Source organism: Balaenoptera borealis (genome assembly GCF_965194805.1).
Source record: "Balaenoptera borealis genome assembly, chromosome: 18".
Taxonomy (NCBI): domain Eukaryota; kingdom Metazoa; phylum Chordata; class Mammalia; order Artiodactyla; family Balaenopteridae; genus Balaenoptera; species Balaenoptera borealis.
Window position 1 is genome coordinate 19,471,829 of NC_138877.1, and position 17,869 is coordinate 19,489,697.

The window sequence follows — 17,869 nt, forward strand, 5'->3', positions numbered from 1 at the left end:
TGGATAGAGGGGATGGCGGAAGGGAGGGAGGGATATATGTTTATCACAAATTTTCTTGAAAACTAAATGATTCCAAGTAGCACAGCTCCTGCAAAGAATAGGTGCTCAGCATCATTAATTAGTGTCCCTCCCCACTTTGTGTTTCATTTGCTTATTCTCTATAGGTAACCCAGATCTTTTCCTTTTATTCTAGGTCCTGTTGGTTGGGAATCTTGGTCCTAGCAGTGTGTTTATTTGGACAGAATCCTCTCACAGCGAAACAAGCTGAGGTCCCATGGAGCTCATCATCCATACATAGTATCTATACTGGATTTGTTGATACTGGTGATGTTTGGCAGAGACTGAATACCTGGCTTGTAGAAGAAAATGTACCTCACACTCGGTCTTGCTCTCGTATGTGGAAGGCACACATGACCGGTGACCATGTCTTTTGCATGCCTGGAGATAAGGTGGCCACAGGACCAATAGGGACTCCTGGTGGCCAGTGCACCCTTGTACAAAGGATTGGCCCTAATTTGGTCATTTCAGGCAAAGATGTAACCATAAACACCACCCTGAATCCAGAAATTAAGGTTTCCTAAGCAGTTCTTGGAAGGCAGTTCCTGGCAGCACTAAAACCCCAAAGAAGCAAAGAGAAGCCAAAACAAAATCCAGATGCCCTTCATGGAACATCTGCTTTGTTATGGAGGGTAGTGCTGCCAAAGAGAAATGACTTCTCAGGTTTTCCATATATTGTCCCTAATGGTGTCCTCAGAAAAGTAAACTTGGTGCCACATAGATTAATGTGCTACAAAGTAAGACTGTCCAGGAACCCTGAGAACGTCTGTGCCCCATGAGATGGGAAGGACGGGCAAGCCCACTTCCTGTGTTACCCTGGGTCACTCTGCCATAGGCAGCCTGGGAGTGGGCAGGCAGTGGGCCTGATACCATGGTCCAAATGGGGTCAGGGTCCCCATTAGTGTGGCATCCTCTGGATTGGGTTTGGGCATTTCTGGATCAGCAGCCTGAAGAGGTTCTCTAATTAGACATGTTAGAAATCAACAGAATTTGGAGGGAGGGGTAGGGATGAGAGGACAGGTAAGAGGGAATAGAGAGGGAACTAATGCTGATGGAATAGCTGCTTGCATCAGTCAGTTTATGTAACAATGATGATAGTAATAATAATGGTATCTTACATTACTCCACATTTACTATGTTCCAGGCTCCGTTCTAGCTACTTTACATATATTATCTCATTTACTCCTTTCAGCAACCTTATTATGAAGTGGGTATTTTTATTATTATTCCTACTTATAAGAACCAAGACACTGAGTACCTTGGTCAAGCAGACACAGCTTGAGAGGGGTGGGAGCAGGATATATATGTTCATCACTTCATTTAATACTCACAACAACCCAATGATATAGATCTTCATCATCTCCAATTTATAGGCAAGGAAACTAAGGCCCTTGGGCCAGCAACATCAGCATCACTCAGGGGCTTATTAGAAATGCAAAATCTTTGGCCCCACTTCAAACCTACTGAGGCAGAATCTGGACAGAACCGCCGGTCTAGACCAGAGGGCCCAGCAAGTCTGAAACTTGCACGTGCATGTGAGTCGCCCAGAGACCGTCTTAAAACCTGGATTCCTGGGCCCCACCCACCCCTGGAGATGCTGAGTCCCTGGTATTTAGCAGCAGTATTTTGGCCCTCTGTGGAGTTGCTTCCATAAGTTGTTTTTGGCATCACATCATCTACCAACATTAGCTGATATTGAAAAGCAAAATTTTCATACCAGTTTAGGAACAGGAGTCAAAGTTTCATTTTAATTCAGGGGTTGACAGACTTTTTCTGTAAAGGCCCAAATTGTAGATATTTTACTCTGTGTGGGCCATTGGGTCTCTGTCATGTCACAAAAGCAGCCATGGTCAGTATGTAAACAAATCAGTGTGTTTGTTTTCCAGTACAACTCAACCAACTCCCCCTCCTTTAACTCAGAACCGAGGGAACCTCTGGTGATGGCAGCGTGCCCTAGTGCAGAGCGGATTGGAAGAATGGGGATCTTAACATTTGGAAAGGAGAGGACTAAGTAAAATAGCTCATACTGTAGGGGAGGAAAAACAGTTTCCCCTCTACTCTTCTAGGTTCTTGGCTGAGACGCCCTTGTAGCAAAAGACAGATTAGTGAAAGAAAAACCATTTTAATTACTATGTAAGGGAGAGCCGCAAAGATAGGAGACTCAAAAGGCAGCCAGGCAACTGAGGCTTATATACCACCCTGAGCTGAGAAAAGGGACAAGGGTCTGGGCCTTCAAATGGAGGAGGGCCATTCATGGGAAGAGGAGAAGAGCAGATGTTTGGTAAACAGATGTTTGCCAGAGGTGCAGGTAAGTCTCTCAGAAGAAAACGTGATATCGGGTAATAGCTCTCTTCCTGGTACAGGGCCTCTTTCTAATTTCTTTTAGGCAGTTAAGAGGGAGGTAAAAAGCTTTTCCGGAGTCTGCTGGGTCTTGACTGCTTTCAGTTCAAAATAATCCACATGTGAAAGTGGTACTTTCTGGGACAGCCTGTTCTGAACCCCCTCCATACCATATGCCTAGTTAACTTTCTTCAGGCTGATTAAACCATAACACCTTTGGGGTAACTTTTCTACCAGGCTATAAAATCCTAATACTTTATCAGTTTCTGCAAACCTCTCATCTCACAGGCTATAAATTGTCACTGTTTTTTATCAGTTGTGTTATTAATTTAAAAAAAAAAAAAAGTTGTGCCAACAAATTTGCCTTCCCCCAGAATATCAAGTGAGAGTTCCATTTGTCAAGGTCCTGCTTTTACTCAAGCAGCCATATTATTTTCTAATAATAGAAAAGGCATTAAAAAAAAATCAAGTAATCACCTTCTATCATTTTCCAAGTGTGGGATAAATTTTCTCATTGGCCTGATGAGAAAAAGCCCTATGATACTCAGTGCTGATTGCTGTAAAGATTACTGTTGGTTATTATTATGCTGTAAAGATTATTACGGTTTTCTAGCTTATAGGATGTCATCTTGGAGTCCCCACAGGATAAACTCTCCTGTCTCCTGTGAATCATGTGACCTTCCTAACCAGACACCAAGGCATGAGTTTCGTGTCCTCACTTTCTCTCTGGTATTATAATCTTATGTTACCTACACTAGTTTTTACTTAGTTTCTACTTTCTCCATTTCCTTAATGTTTGTCTTATTTGGGGGCATTTTTGTAAATTGTCTTCGGTCCTTTTTGGAATACAAATTCATTTAAATCAAAAAGAATGTTCAGGATTTCCCTGGTGGTGCAGTGGTTAAGAATCCACTTGCCGATGCAGGGACACAGGTTCAATTCCTGGTCTGGGAAGATCCCACGTGCCACAGAGCAACTAAGCCTGTTTGCCACAACTACTGAGCCTGTGCTCTAGGGCCTGTGAGCCACAACTACTGAGCCCATGAGCCACAACTACTGAGCCCGTGAGCCACAACTACTGAGCCCATGTGCCACAACTACTGAAGCCCACACACCTAGAGCCTGTGTTCCGCAACAAGAGAAGCCACTGCAATGAGAAGCCCATGCACCACAACGAAGAGCAGCCCCCACTCGCTGCAACTAGAGAAAGCCCGTGTGCATCAATAAAGACCCAATGCAGCCAAAAATTAATTAATTAATTAACTAAAAAAAAAAAAAGAATGTTCGAATTTGAGGATTCTTTAGTTCAATGTGCCTTGAGGATGAAGGGGAAGTGAAGCTGGTATCTGCATACTTAGAAAACAACACACGTGATATCTTAACACACCAACTTAAACATAATGTACTCACATTTACATGGTCACTTGTATGACCAAAGGTGAATATTCTTGGCTGACATGTGCATCCCACCTATCTCACCTCATCCCGCCTAAGTACTCTAGACAGTTACTCTACAGTGTTGCTTTTTTGTTTCGTTTTTGAAACAAAGTCCACATTTTATTAGATTGAAATGAACCACAAAATTGTTCATCTTCACCAACAAGAAGGCAATATTTTCTGTATTCTTCCTAGATAAACCACAAAACTCCTATTTTTGCAAGAAGACCAGTTTTCCTGGTTATGCATATAAATCAAGATGAGGAAGCAGATATGGTTATGGAAAAACACCCAAAGGAAAACGGGCAAAACCAGACAAATCAGTCATCAACATCTGCAAACTCAGGTTCTGTCTCGCCTGTGAAACAGTGTTCATGGTACATCTGCTAAAAAGCTGATGTCCAGTTCGGGTGGACTTACGTTCCCTTGAGGACAAAGTCTACACTGAAATCCTCTTCAGGTGAGCACATGGCTTCTATCACTTTCTGGTACCTTCCACAACCAGCCATTACAGATTTTTAACAACGTACTCCAAACATAATGTACTTAAGTCAGAAGCACCATTGCACTTTATAAATGTGTTCTCCTCCCTTTTCACTCCCTACTTCCTCAACATTTATTGCTTCAAAGAACTGATAACTCAAATCCTGGTCATTAGATCAATGATAATAAACATCATGTCCCAAATGACTTCAGCCCTGCCATTATGCCACCAGGGGGGAATCTCAAAGCAGCACTTTCAATACCATCTTCTTGGAGAACACAGAAGTCTTCGAAGTCTGCAACTTCAGATTGTGGCTGTTCAACAGGTGAGTGGTCAGTGGCTGATGGATTTGGTGAGAGGCCTGTTGGCAAATTTACCTTCAATGACTAAGTGGCCTGCATGTACCTTACAGCTTTGCCTCCTAATAAACCAATAAAAGGCACCTTTAAAAATTCTCTTGGATACTTTCAGTGATTTCTGAATTACTTTAGGAAGCTCTGACACATTGTGTAGAGTTTTCTGTGTGTGTCTCATGAAATCCAGATCATGTTTTGTATTAAGAGTTATGTTCACAAAGCTCCATGACTTGACCTCTGTTGAGTCTGTGTTTGGGGGTGTGTTTTGTGATGCTTGCATTCGTGCTTCCTCTCCATCTTCATCCTGGGAAGAATCCGCAGGACCTTAAGCAATATGGAAGCATTAGGAAAAATACATAAATATCAGGCAGCTGTAGAGCATCATAAATTGTGGACAGAAGCACTTTATCTTTTCCTCTTTTTCCACTTGAGCCTCTGGGAATGAATCTCCACGGAGAGTGTCAGGATTGGTAAGTCACTCTATACGTGTTGGCACAGTGCTCCTCTGACATGTTGAGCTGGGGATGATTCATGTCTTAATGTGAGGGCTTTGAGGTGCTGATCTGGGAATCTTTCTCCAAGATACTGAATAATGTCCTCCACTGTTGGAACATTGACTGTTTATAATAACCTCAAAGGTTACTTGAGATTCTAGGTTACCTTGGCAAGCCCTGCAGAACTTCCCACAAAGTTTCATTTGACTATCGTGTTTAGTGACCAAATCTGTGGCTTCCTCAAACCAGAAATCATAATAAAACTCCCTATTTTCCATCACTTCATTTGTGAATGTGACACAGTAGTCGAGCAGCTGGCTGCCAAGAAGATGCCAGAAGTTTGTCGCTGGATTTTTTTCCCCAACGGCTCTTGTTAAGATGGGACATTTTTAAGAAGGACAAATGAAACCAATGAAATAGAAATCTGTTAACATACTACAGAGCACAAATGCTTGACCAGCTATAAAGCTATTCCCTCCAGCCTGTGTCATTCTTTATACTGTCTTTATATAAAACAAAGGCCTACAAGAGCTCCACTTACATTTCAAAAGCACAATATCCTCCTGCCTATTGAAGAAGGCCCATTTCCTTCAGTTAGTATACCTTTTTCCATGCTCTGACAAAGGGCAGCTATTACATTGTCAAATCCTATAAGCACCTGCAGCGACTGTTGGAAAAGAGAACGGTCTTCCTCAGGTGTTCTCAATGCAATAACAATAACAAGCCCTGACTTTCCATGAAGAGCAGAGTGTATAGATACCATGGGAATATTTCTGTAAAAGCTGGGTGGGCAGGACTTTCATTTTGGAAGGCAATTCACTGGGCACAGTATATACCTGACCACATCACTACTCCATGATCAGCCTCCACTGTGTGTATGGAGGACATTCTGGACAGGGAGAAAGACTGATTCTTTCTAACGAGGGAAAGTAGCATATGAACTGAGGACAGTAATGCTGGCTCACCCTGAGGATTACCACATGCTGAACAGTGTGCCAAGTACATTGTATTATTATAAATACATTGCAATAATTATGTAATTAAACATTCAATTATAATATTGCAATGCACTAACTTTTTAAGAAATCAGTCTTTCTCCCTGCTCAAAATGTGTAGTATTCTCTATACACATATAAGTACTTAATAAAGTCCTTACTACGTGCTGGGCATGGTGCCAGATTCTATACATACAGTGAAATATTACTTCATTATCTGTGGTCTCAATTGTCACACAGAGATACGTTTTTCCAGAATGAGAACCACCCCCCTCAAACTTGTGAATTAATCGGTCACTTAACAAAATTTTATCTTACTCCACACCTTTGCAGAAAGAAAAATAAATAAGGCCTTTCAAAGTTGCCAAGAATGGATTATATATAAATTAAATGCATTCAGTTCAACACATTTTTATTACATACTCTGTTTCAGGAGGTTCTGAATCAGACACATTTCTTCAGTTTTGTGATTTAAGAACATCAGTGTGAGTTGCAAATACTCAGCACACAAGTGCCCTGTGCTCCCAGGAGCTTGGGCACAAGCCACAGCAAGAGAGACTGGCTCTTGGCCTGGGGTACAAGTTAGGGCAGGACCAGCAGCAAAGTCCCTTACTCAGCTGCTGGGATCCCTTTTCATGGAAGCCCCAAGGCAGGACCACCTCAGCCCTGTTCCACAGCCATTTCCTCTGTAACTTAGCAGCTTCTGGCTCCTGCCCTCAACACTCCATTGAAAGGCTCTCCAAGTTCCTTCCTTTTGCCAAATCCTGGGGCCTTTCCATTACCCTTCTTTTAGGGATACCAGATTTAACAAATAAAAATACAGTGTCCAGTTAAATTTGAATTTCAGATAAATAACGAATGATATTTTTAGTACAGATCTTCCTTGACTTGTGATGGGGTTACATCCTGATAAACCCATCATAAATTTAAAACATCATAAGTCAAAAATGCATTTAACGCACCTAACCTACTGAACATCATGGCCTGGCCTAGCCTACCTTAAATGTGCTCAGAACACTTATATTAGCCTACAGTTGGGCAAAATCATCTAACACAAAGCCAATCTTATAATAAGTTATTGAATATCTCATGTAATTTATTGAATACTGTACTGAAAGGGAAAAACAATAGCTGTCTGGGTACAGAATTGTAAGTGTACAGGTTGTTTACTGTCGTGATCACGGTCTGACTGGGAGCTATGGCTTGCTGTCCAGCATCACGAGAGAGGATCATACTGCACATAGGTAGCCCGGGAAAAGATCAAATTCAAAATTCAAAGTATGGTTTCTATAGAACACGTACCACTTTCACACCATCATTAAGTCGAAAAATCATGAGTCATGTAAATTGGGATTAAGTACATCATATGTATACTTATTAAACTTATACTAAAGAAAATCATTTGTTGTTCATCCAAATTTCAAATTGAACTAGTAATCTTGTATTTTATCTAATAACCCTACTTCATTCTCTTTGTATTCTCTGGGTACTTGATCCCTGACACTCTCTTCCTTTGGGTAGTATCAATTCATCCCTTTCCCTTTTTCTGCCCCTTCTGCCTGGTTCAGTGAGTTCTCCAGCCTGTGCTGGAACATTAGCATGTAACCCTAAGCCTCTTCTTTTCTCTCTCTCAGCTTTCTCCTTGGAGAGGTCATCTGTTCCTATCACTTACATCAGTGGTTCTCCAAGTGTGGTCCTGGACTAGCTGCTGCAGTATCACCTGGAAACCAGACAGAAATGCACATTCTCAGGCCCGGGCCCAGGCACACAGAATCAGGTCTTCTGGGGTGGGGCCCAGCAATCTGTGTTTTAAGAAGCCCGTCAGTTGTTCTGATGCAAGCTAAAGTTTGAGAGCCACTTGTTTAAATGATCACTTCTAAGCTGTTGACTCCCCAATCTTTATCATTAGCCCTGATTTCATACCCACACTTCCCTCTGGTATTTCAAACTGGAGTGTTCTGTGGAATGTTACAAAATGGGAGGGGAAAAAAAATAGCTCTATGGTCAAAAAGAATTTCTATGGGGGAATTCCCTGCCCTCCCCGCCCCCCTCCCCCCAAAAAAACCAGTTTCCATGGTATTGCAGCATTTCTTAAGATTTGACTATTGGGACCTATTTCCCAGTGGTTGTGGGAGGATGCAACAACGGGATGGGGTCACTGGAAAAGAGATGAATTGAAATGGAATTCATACTAACGATATTGTAAATCAACTATACTTCAATTTAAAAAAAGAAAATGGAATTCATTATTGTCCCCTGCTAAACCACCTCTACAGCCTATTTCTTTTTAATTTTTTTAAGTTGAATATTTTATTATTAAACTCTCTCTTATTTTCCTGCAAGGCTGTAGCTTCACTCTATAAAAATAGCACCAGCAAACACAGTATGTTGCAAAATTAAGATAGTATTTGTTCTTCATCTGACACTGTACAACTAACAAAAACTTCTCCACCGCCAGTTATTTCCAATGGGAAGATCGTTAAGTATTTTGACCCAATCCAGGGATGGCTGTAAGCTGTTATAAGGCTTAAGATAACAATGTTATCCTTGAATTACATAATTTTTATAACTAGTTTTACCACAGATAATTTCAGGAATTCTGAGTATTGTAACTGGAGCCTAGCCTAAAAATCATAGGGTGCTGTGGAAAAGATGCATAGTGTTTATCTGCAGTCATTAGGAAGTTAAGGGGTATTTTCTTCTGGTAACATGTTGCAAGTAGTTTCCTTTGCTACAAATTGCTTTTTAAAAAATCTATCCACAACTAATTTAAGACAACTATGCTAGATTAAGTTGTTTCATACTAGTTTATTTAGGGGTTCTATTTTCACTCAATAGATTTTATGTGTTTCTCATATGCTTCTTCACTCATTAGTTCATCTATTCTGAAGGGTTACTGAGTGTCACATTGATCAGCCAATCATCTTCATAACAAGATTTTTTGGACACGTCCTGGATTTTCTGCCAGAGCTTCGTTAATTTCAGTTACTTCTGACGGAGGAAGAAGAGTAGACAAGCAGCTTTCAAACTTTCCAAAGCACCAAACTCCTCTTGTTTGTTCAATTTTGTCCCAACTTCAGGCAAACTACAGTAAGCAACATCTCCCATAGCTCCCTGTGCAAAATTGCTGATTCCCGCTGTGGCAACACCATTTTCTGTTGTTGTCTGTCCACGTCCGCCTGTGAATTGACGCGCGGAGAGCGAAGCTGGGACGGGACGCGGCTCCCCGCAGGGCCAGCGCTCCCACGGCCCGGGCTGGCGCGGAGATTGCGCGCAGGCGCAGACGGCAGACCTCGGCGCGCACGCGCCGCTCGCTGCGCCACGCACCCGGGCCTCTGGCAGCCCGTTTCTTTCAAACAGACCTAAAATGTCGGAGTTCTGACTTCCTCTTCTCCCGTATGCAGTCAGCCTCTGAGTTTTAGGGACTCAGTTACGATAACGTTGAAAGGTTGGAGACCTGACGTGACTTTGGAGCGTGAAGCAAGCTCTGGTTGAGGCTTCGCAGAGTCAAGGCCCGCTCCCTGGGACCCGCAGCCCGGCGCGTCCGCCCGGCTGACCTCAGTAACCAGCACCAGGCACAAGTCCCGGGGCTGCCCGCCAGGGCCGCAGGTGACATGGGGTCTCACGCCCCCGAGAAGGCCACAGGAAGAGCTGAGAAGGCCTTTTCTGGAGGAATTGAGGAAAAGCGCACGGAGCCAGTCAGGACTTGAGGGAAAAGAAGAATAGAAGATGTTTAGAAGAGCAGGAAACAGGGTGGAGGCCTGGTGACGGAAAGGAGCAGTCGCGGAAGCGTGGGCTCAGCGTGGCCCGCGCGTGGAAGGACCTCGGCGTGGGCGGGAGACGTTAAGGGGACCGGGGGGCTGAGGAGCCAGGGAGCCATCGCCGGACCACAGTCATTCCAGAGTTTCTGCTGGAATATAAATGACTTTCCCATGAATCCACCGCCCAAACCCACCTGCAGTATCTTTGTTTACTATCTTCGTATCTTTTCTTTTATCCGGAGGTAAATACAGGGAAAGGGAGGAAAGGGGTGGGGCGGGGGAGAGGGTGGAGCGAGAATGGAAGAGATTTCGGTGAGGGAGAGCCTACTGATGGTTCGCAGTCTTGTCTGCACATTGGAATCACCTGAGGAGCTGTGAAAACCACGTCTGGGTTCAACCCCCAGAGATTCTGATGCCGTCGGTCTAGCCTCTCGATTGGTGCTTCTCAAACTTCAGTGTGCGTCGGAAGCGCCTGGGGCTCTTGTTAAAATTCAGATTCTGACTCAGAAGGTTCCGGGGTGGGGCCTGAAAGTCTGCATGTGAACAAGACGAGAGGTAATGCTCATGCCGCTGCCCTGTGGCTCACATTTTCTGTAGCAACCATCTACCGTAGCGGCTCCCAGAGGGTGGTCCCGAGACCATCAGAACCAGCATCCCCCGGGAACTTGAGAGAAAGGCACGTTCTCGGGTCCCAGCCCAGACCCACAGAATCTGGAATTTTGGGGGTGAGGCCCAGCAAGCTGTGTTTTAGCTCTCCCTCCAGGTGATTCTCACGCGTGCCAAAGTTTGGGAACCACCGCTCTAGAGAATTACAGAGGGGAATAAAAAGCCCGAGGGAAGGGCACTAATAATCACTGTAATGACAAAGTAATGAATTATTGTGGAAGTAAGACAGAAACAGAGATCACGTGGAGCCCTATGTATGTTCCAGTTATGAACAGGTATAACCATTATAGTAAAATTAAGACACCACGACTTTGAAAACTGCAGGTTTTCAAAACAAAAATTTTTTTTAAAGTTTTTTTTAATCTCTGTATCATCATAAGTCGTAGGAATTATTGGAACATTTTCGAGACTTGCACACTCGCTGCAAAGATGAGGGAAAGGAGATGTCAAACTGGACCCGTCATGCTGTGGGCCTTCCTGAGCTGGGGTGGGGCGCAAAGGCACAGATGCAGGAAAATAAGGTGGGGTTGCCTGGCACTGGGGATTGAGGATGGGGAAAGGCATGCTCCCTGTTCTGAGGCCACGAGGTTGCTGGCGTCTTGGAGGTGCTGAACCTGGTGTGTTACTGATCCAGTGTCACCCCTCTACCCCACGAGTGCCCTGTGCCTGGATTACAGTATCTAACTGGTCCCAGCCTGCCTCCCAGGCTCAGCCTCCCCAGACCCTGCTTCATTTGCTCTGCAGGCTCCAACTCCTGATTACACCGGTGCCCTTGCCTCCCTCCTCTCCTCTTCCTCAGAGCCCTGTCCTCTACTCCCTTCAGCACCCACGCCCCCTGTGTGCCATTTTCGCCCCTGTCCTGTGCTTTCCCTCCGGCTGACCGATGGCTCAGAATGGACGTCCCAGTCATCTGCTTACTCAGCCTCCATCTCTGTCCACCCATTGGGGTGAAGATCCCTGTCCGGTTGAGTTCAACACATATCTACCTGTGGGCAAGAGATGCCAAGGGGGATAAAGCACAGTCTGTCCTTAGGGAGCAAGTTAACAAACTCTGGGAACCAGTCCCCAAGATGTGACGGACCAAGTGCTGTGAAAAAGATTCACATAGAGCATCGCCTGACTGCCCACACTCAGGTCTCCTGGTCCGGCTGGCACTTTTTGGCCCTTTATTACACAAGCGTCTGCTAATCTTTCAAAAGTGTGTGTGTTGTTTTCCTAAGAAGGTGGCCAGTAGAGTCTGCCTTTGTCACCTCCTTGTAGCTTACATAGAGTGAGGGACATGCTGAGTGACTGCCACAAAGCATGCCACCCACAGAGCACATGCCTCTCAATGACAAAGGTTCCTGTGCTCCTAGGAGCGGGGATGCTGATTTTGGAAGGCTGCTCAGAGCTGACTAGGTTCTTTGTAATATTTAGAGTTCTGAATCTTTAGAAAGTTGGCTCACAATTGAAAATGGCCTCACAGCTACGTTTAAGAAAGCCTTTTATTAAAGCTCCACTTAAAGCACTTGTACAATCACTAATACTTATATGTGAATGGTTCCACATACTAGCAAATGTTACTGTTACTTGGGTAGAAATGGTAGGAGAGGCCATGTTCAGACTTTCAAACATCATCAACACATTGCTCTCATGTCCCCTGGACTCCTGGGTCCTCGGAGGTGCTGTGCAATTGCTTCAAAAGTGGAAAAGTCTCCTGTAGAAAGGTGGAGGGAAGTAGTGTAGATGACACTAACCTGAAATTCTGCAGGTCCATCCGATGTGAGTGCTTTTATTGGCCTGTGAGCTGAATCTGAGGTTAGTCTAGATGAACAATCACACATTTCAAGGCAAAAAGGCCATTAAAAAGTTGATTGATTTCAACACCATGACATGGACTAATGTTTCTAGAGTATTTTGACATACACGTCTAGCACTTAGCAGTTGCTTGGTGAATATTTGTGGAGTGAATGAATGAAACACAAACCCTTCCCTAAGGTTGGTGCCTCACCTAAAAAAAGCAACTTGGCCTACAGAAGGAGCCCTGCAGCGACCCAGCACACATCTTCATCCGAGGGCAGCGAGAGGTCCCAGACACAGCATCCAGGATACCATCCCCAGGGCGGAGGGGGGCCCACAGCCCGGCCATCCCTCTCCAGTGATCCTTGACTTGGCCACCCCGAGTCTTCCCAGGACGCCCCTCCCCTTTATAGCCAGTTGTCAACACCAGAGGACACTTTCTTCTGTGGCAGAGAACAATTTTAGACCTTAGAACAGCTTTTCAAATATTTTTGACCATGACCCACAATGAGAATACATTTTATTTTATGAACCATGAAAGATACCCACCAATATATAATTGAAACAAAAGTTTCACAACACAACAGTTAGCCTTACTACTCGTGATGCACTGATTCTCTATTCTATTCGCAACCCAGTAAAGAAACATGTGACACTCTCCACTCATCTCACAATCCACTACTGGGTAAGATCGGCATTCTGAAAACAGGTGCACAGCGATCCACAGGAGGGATGGAATTCAGATACTCCATCTCAGGGACCCAGTGGCAGGAAAGGGTGATCCTCCTCATGCCCACACCTGGGAACACACCTAGGTCACAGGAAAGTGTGATGCAAATCCCTCTTTTCTAGAATCTGAACGAGAAAACTCAAAGGAGAGGTCTTTGCTTCTATATCTAAAATATTATACTGCAAATAACATATCAGTAAGTTTCTTAGCCACGATTTTCTACAGGGAAGAAGCCGCTTCTGACTGTCCCAGAGAGGAACTCCCGAGAGAAGAAAGACTGTGTGGTTGCATCTCCAGCACGTCCCCACTTAGTGCCACCAAGCAGGGGAGTGGCTGTGGCACAAGGCTGGCACCTGCACCGTGAGACCCTCCATCAGTGTCCCCAGCAACAACTTCTCAGAGCCTCTGATGGGATATTTTGTGTTGTGACTCTTGGGAAGGTGGGTACAGCATGCACTGTTCTTCTGCCATATTTGACCACAGAATCCTTTTTTCAAATACTCCCTGAAAATCTGCAGAACACAGTTTAGGGACCACTGCCCCAAGTTGGAAGAAACACGGTGTAGACGGGGGACTTCTTCACTGCCACACCAGTTGAGGGAAGGGCCAGGGTGTTAGGACACTTCAAGGGGACTTGAAGGCATCACTGTACATAGTCAATCACATGAAAAAGCAACAGGTCCTTGTCAGCATGTGGAGCGGACCCTTGTTTATGGAGTCACCATTTGTAGTTTACAGCTGACCTAGTTGTATCCTGCCTACCTCCAGGGGGCGCCATTCATAAGACCCTGGGTTGACTGAGGCCCTTTGGAGTCCAGCGAGGCAGTAGGAGCCCTCCAAAAACAGGTTTATATTTTAAACTGTAAAAACTAATACAAAGTTACAGAGTTGTTGGCCAGAATGTCCAGCACAGTCTCTCTCACCCTTGAGTACATCCATTGACTCTCATTTTTTCTGTTAGTGCAGCTTCTCGGGGTGGGAGTGGGTAAGGCTCTTAAGAGTTCAGACTCAGACCCCAGACTTGGTTCCATCATTGCTTATCCCACCAAGCTGAGGCAAATAAGGCATATTAAAGCTCTTATCAATGTGATCAACAGTCGCTTTGTGGAAGCCACATCCTGCTGCAGCTCCCTGCCCTCAGACTTTGGTACCCAGGTTCTGAAAGAGGGTACTGTGCCTAAACTTAATGATTTGCTCTGAGCCTGAGAGAGGCAGGACCCCTGAACACTGGGCTCTACCCAGAATTCCTTTCACTTGTTTCTAAACATTTTTTGCTGCCATATATAAGCATTAAGTAATTTCTTGGATTAAAACTCTCATTATCCTGGATTCCTTGTAGATGCATCATCACATTTATATCCAAAACATAAAACAAAATACACCTCTGACCTCACAGGTGACAATTTTTACGGCAGCATCTCTCTGGATCACTTGTTAACTGGAAAATGAGTGGTCATATTTCCCCAGAGCCGAAGAATGAGGACTTACAAAACCTCCCCAGAGAACATTTTGTGATGTGGGATTTCAGGAGGATAAAATGAACGTCCCCAAGGGGGTACATGAAAGGAAAACCAGAGAGACTGGTACAGTTACATTTCATACCTTTGTTTAAAAAAAAAAAATCATGCTAAGTTGCTGACCAACTTGCAAAATGTCAACCACTCTTTCTAGTTCTCCCTAACAGCATTGGTTCCCCCCTCGCAGTTCTTTTCTCCCTGCAGACCTGTTTTCCCTTAAGTCCCAGAGCTATGGGATGAGGCGCTGTGTTTGGCCATGCTGGTTGCCCGTGTCTGTACATTAGCGCTGGTCTCGGTGCAGCCAACCGTGTCTCCTCCAGGGTCCCCTTCAGCCTCCCTGCTTCTGCAGAAACCTCTCTTGTCTGGACCGCCTGGCTAGCAGCAGTTTCCAGGCCGCTGCTCTATACTTCTTTGAAATGAAGTTGTAGAGGATGGGGTTGATGGATGCGCTCAGATAGAAAAGTTGCAGAGCAACAATGTTAAAGTACTGAGAGAAGTACATCATCCGGGAATCTTTGGTATTTATGTAAATGATTCTGCCAACGTGGAAAGGCAGCCAGCAAACTATATACGCCAGAACCACCACCGCTGCAAAACAAGACATAGGCACCAGAATTAGCTAAAGCATCCGAAAACAAATAAGCATCCCCAGGAAACCATCTGAAGTAATAAGTAACAGCAAAATAAATAAAACTCTTGCCTAGCCAAATCCCCACCCCCAGAAAAACTACCAGGTTGCAGACAGCATCGATACTAGCTTTAAACTGAATATTCGGCTCATACATTTACTATCAAGGCCTGACATAAACCAGAAGGAGCGATTTCTACTAACATGCTGTTCTGGCAGGCTTCCTTCCACAAACCCACTTCGGAGACATGTTCTCTGTTTTCGGTTGAAAAGAACTCTGCAACAAGTCTGCACAATCTTTATTTATTTATTTTTTTGATATGGGCATGATTCACTTTAGTCTTCAGGATAACATAACATTAAGTAAAGAAACTTTATCTTGGGGGCTTCCCTGGCGGCGCAGTGGTTGAGAATCTGCCTGCCAATGCAGGGGACACAGGTTCGAGCCCTGGTCTGGGAAGATCCCACATGCCGCGGAGCAACAAGGCCCGTGAGCCACAACTACTGAGCCTGCGCGTCTGCAGCCTGTGCTCCGAAACAAGAGAGGCCGCGATAGTGAGAGGCCCGCGCACCGCGATGAAGAGTGGCCCCCGCTTGCCGCAACTAGAGAAAGCCCTCGCACAGAAACGAAGACCCAACACAGCCATAAATAAATAAATAAATTTATAAAAAAAAAAAAAAAAGAAACTTTATCTTAACGTGATCTATCCTGTCTTCTCCAGGGTTCTGTAATTCCACATCTGCAGCATCAAACAGAGACAGGCAGTTGGCTTAAGAGCCTGCGATTATCCATCTTGGATCAGCCCAGCTCGCTGATCACAGAGACTTTGGAGAATAATTGCTGTTTACAGGACCCGGATATCCCACTCTCAAGGGACGCCTGGGGTGACCCAGAGCCCCCTGGAGGACGGGAGATGGTTTTCTCTGGAGACTAGAAGGAGAAGCAGGTGGAGGCTGGGGTAGAACGACAGAATGAAACGTGGCCAGAAGAGGCGCCGAGGGCTGGGAGACCAGGGGAAGGGGACACAGCCTGGACCGTGGGTTGGGGTGTTTGGAACAGAGGCGGCGCCACATACGCAGGACGCGGACCGTCTGCTGGTGTCCCTTCTCCCGAGTGGAGATGGCCGGGCCTCGCAGCGGCCCGCGGCTCCTCCACAGCTCCCGCCCGACGAGCCCGTAGAGGACGCTGAGGCACAGGAAGGGCAGGAAGAAGTAGGCGGTGGTGACCCACAGCCTGATGCGCAACGCGCCCCGCTGCGCCGGGCTCGGCCGGCACTCCCGGCTGAACAGCGCCGCGGCCGCCGCCGCCTCGGGCCCCGACGGCGGGGACAGCGGTGGCGCCCACGAGGACCCGAGGAGTGGCGGTGGCGGCGAGGCGCGGGGCGAGGGGGCGAGCTGCGCGGTGCCGTTAAGGTCCTGGACCGCGTAGCGGCCGGGGTCCTGCTCGACGCCCACCAGAAAGAAGAAGGGCCCGGCGGAGAGCAGCGCCACGGCCCAGAGCGCGGCGGCTGGTGACGAGGACGCGGGCCCGGAGCGGGCGACAGATGGCGAGGTAGCGCTCGAGGCTGAGCGCCGTCATGTGCAGCAGCGTGGCGTAGGTGCAGCCCTCGCCCACGTAGAGCGAGAGGCGGCAGAGCAGCGTCCCGAACACCCAGGGCCGGGAGCGCCAGAGGCGGTACAGGTCGAAGGGGAGCCCGAGCAGGATGAGCAGGTCGGACACGGCCATGCTGAGCAGGTCGGACACGGCCATGCTGCCCAGGTACAAGTTGGTGGTGGTCCGCATGTCCCGGTAGCGCCCGATCAGCAGCACCGTCATCACGTTGCCGCTCACCCCGACGGCGAACAGGCCCAGGCACACGGCGGTCACTGGCACCAGCGCCCCCAGGGGGAAGGGCGAGCAACGGCGCTCGTCGCAAGGCAGCAGCTCGGCCCACGGCGGCTCCCCCGCGCCCTCCGAGCCTTCGCTGCGGTTCTCGGCGCTGCCCATGGGCGAGCCGCGCCCCCGGGCCGGGCCAGGAGCCTAGCGCCTGGTCCCGCGGCCAAAGCGCTTCCTTCGGCGGCCGGTGCGCGCTGGGCGCGCCAAACCCCTGCCGCCTGCACAGCGCGAGCCCGGCGGCACCGCGCGCGGGAACGCGGCTCTGCAGGGTCCGCCTTCAGGGCTGCCAACCGGGCGGCGCGCAGTCCCCGCCCCCAGCCACCGCCCGGCCTGCCCCGGCCCCGCTCCCGCTCCCAGGCCCGTGGTATTCCACGTCTTCCAGGCGCTTCCCTCCCCACCAACTGAACGCGGGAGGCGGCCGCCGCGGACGAGCCCCGCCCAGACGCGGGAAGCGATTCCTGAACCCCAGCGAGGTTGGTTCCTGGGCCCAGCGGAGCGTGGGCTCTTTTGTAGGTTGGGTTCAGAGGGGGGACCTTCTGAGGGACCTCGGCTGGTGGCTGCCGTGTCTTGACGGTTCGGGAAGGTGCCGCAATACTAATAATAGGAGAGAAGCCTAGACCAGAATCTAGAGCCCCTCCCGGGTTCTGGTCGTGGCTCTACAACCGAATCATCTCGGATTAGTCCCAGCCTTGCCCAGCCAGTTCTCCTCTTCTGTAAATTTTCAAGCGGTGACGGAGTTGACCGAGTAA

The 17,869-nt window shown here is 47.1% G+C and overlaps 1 protein-coding gene and 1 long non-coding RNA gene across 2 annotated transcripts in view; one reads left to right on the forward strand and one right to left on the reverse strand.

Moving 5' to 3' along the window:
• Positions 1–16,002, forward strand: part of LOC309615709 — a 25,573-nt gene extending 9,571 nt beyond the window's left edge. Inside the window, exons 2-3 of the long non-coding RNA XR_014237003.1 lie at positions 194–14,682; positions 15,967–16,002. This is a non-coding gene — a long non-coding RNA (uncharacterized lncRNA). The remainder of the gene's footprint in view (positions 1–193; positions 14,683–15,966) is intronic.
• Positions 14,675–17,344, reverse strand: MLNR (motilin receptor). Its single transcript, XM_082365576.1, is given in 4 exon segments — positions 14,675–14,976; positions 14,978–15,204; positions 16,321–16,745; positions 16,747–17,344. Coding segments are annotated over 4 exon segments (1,281 nt in total). The 5' UTR covers positions 17,232–17,344; the 3' UTR covers positions 14,675–14,832.
• Positions 17,345–17,869: the final 525 nt, after the last annotated feature.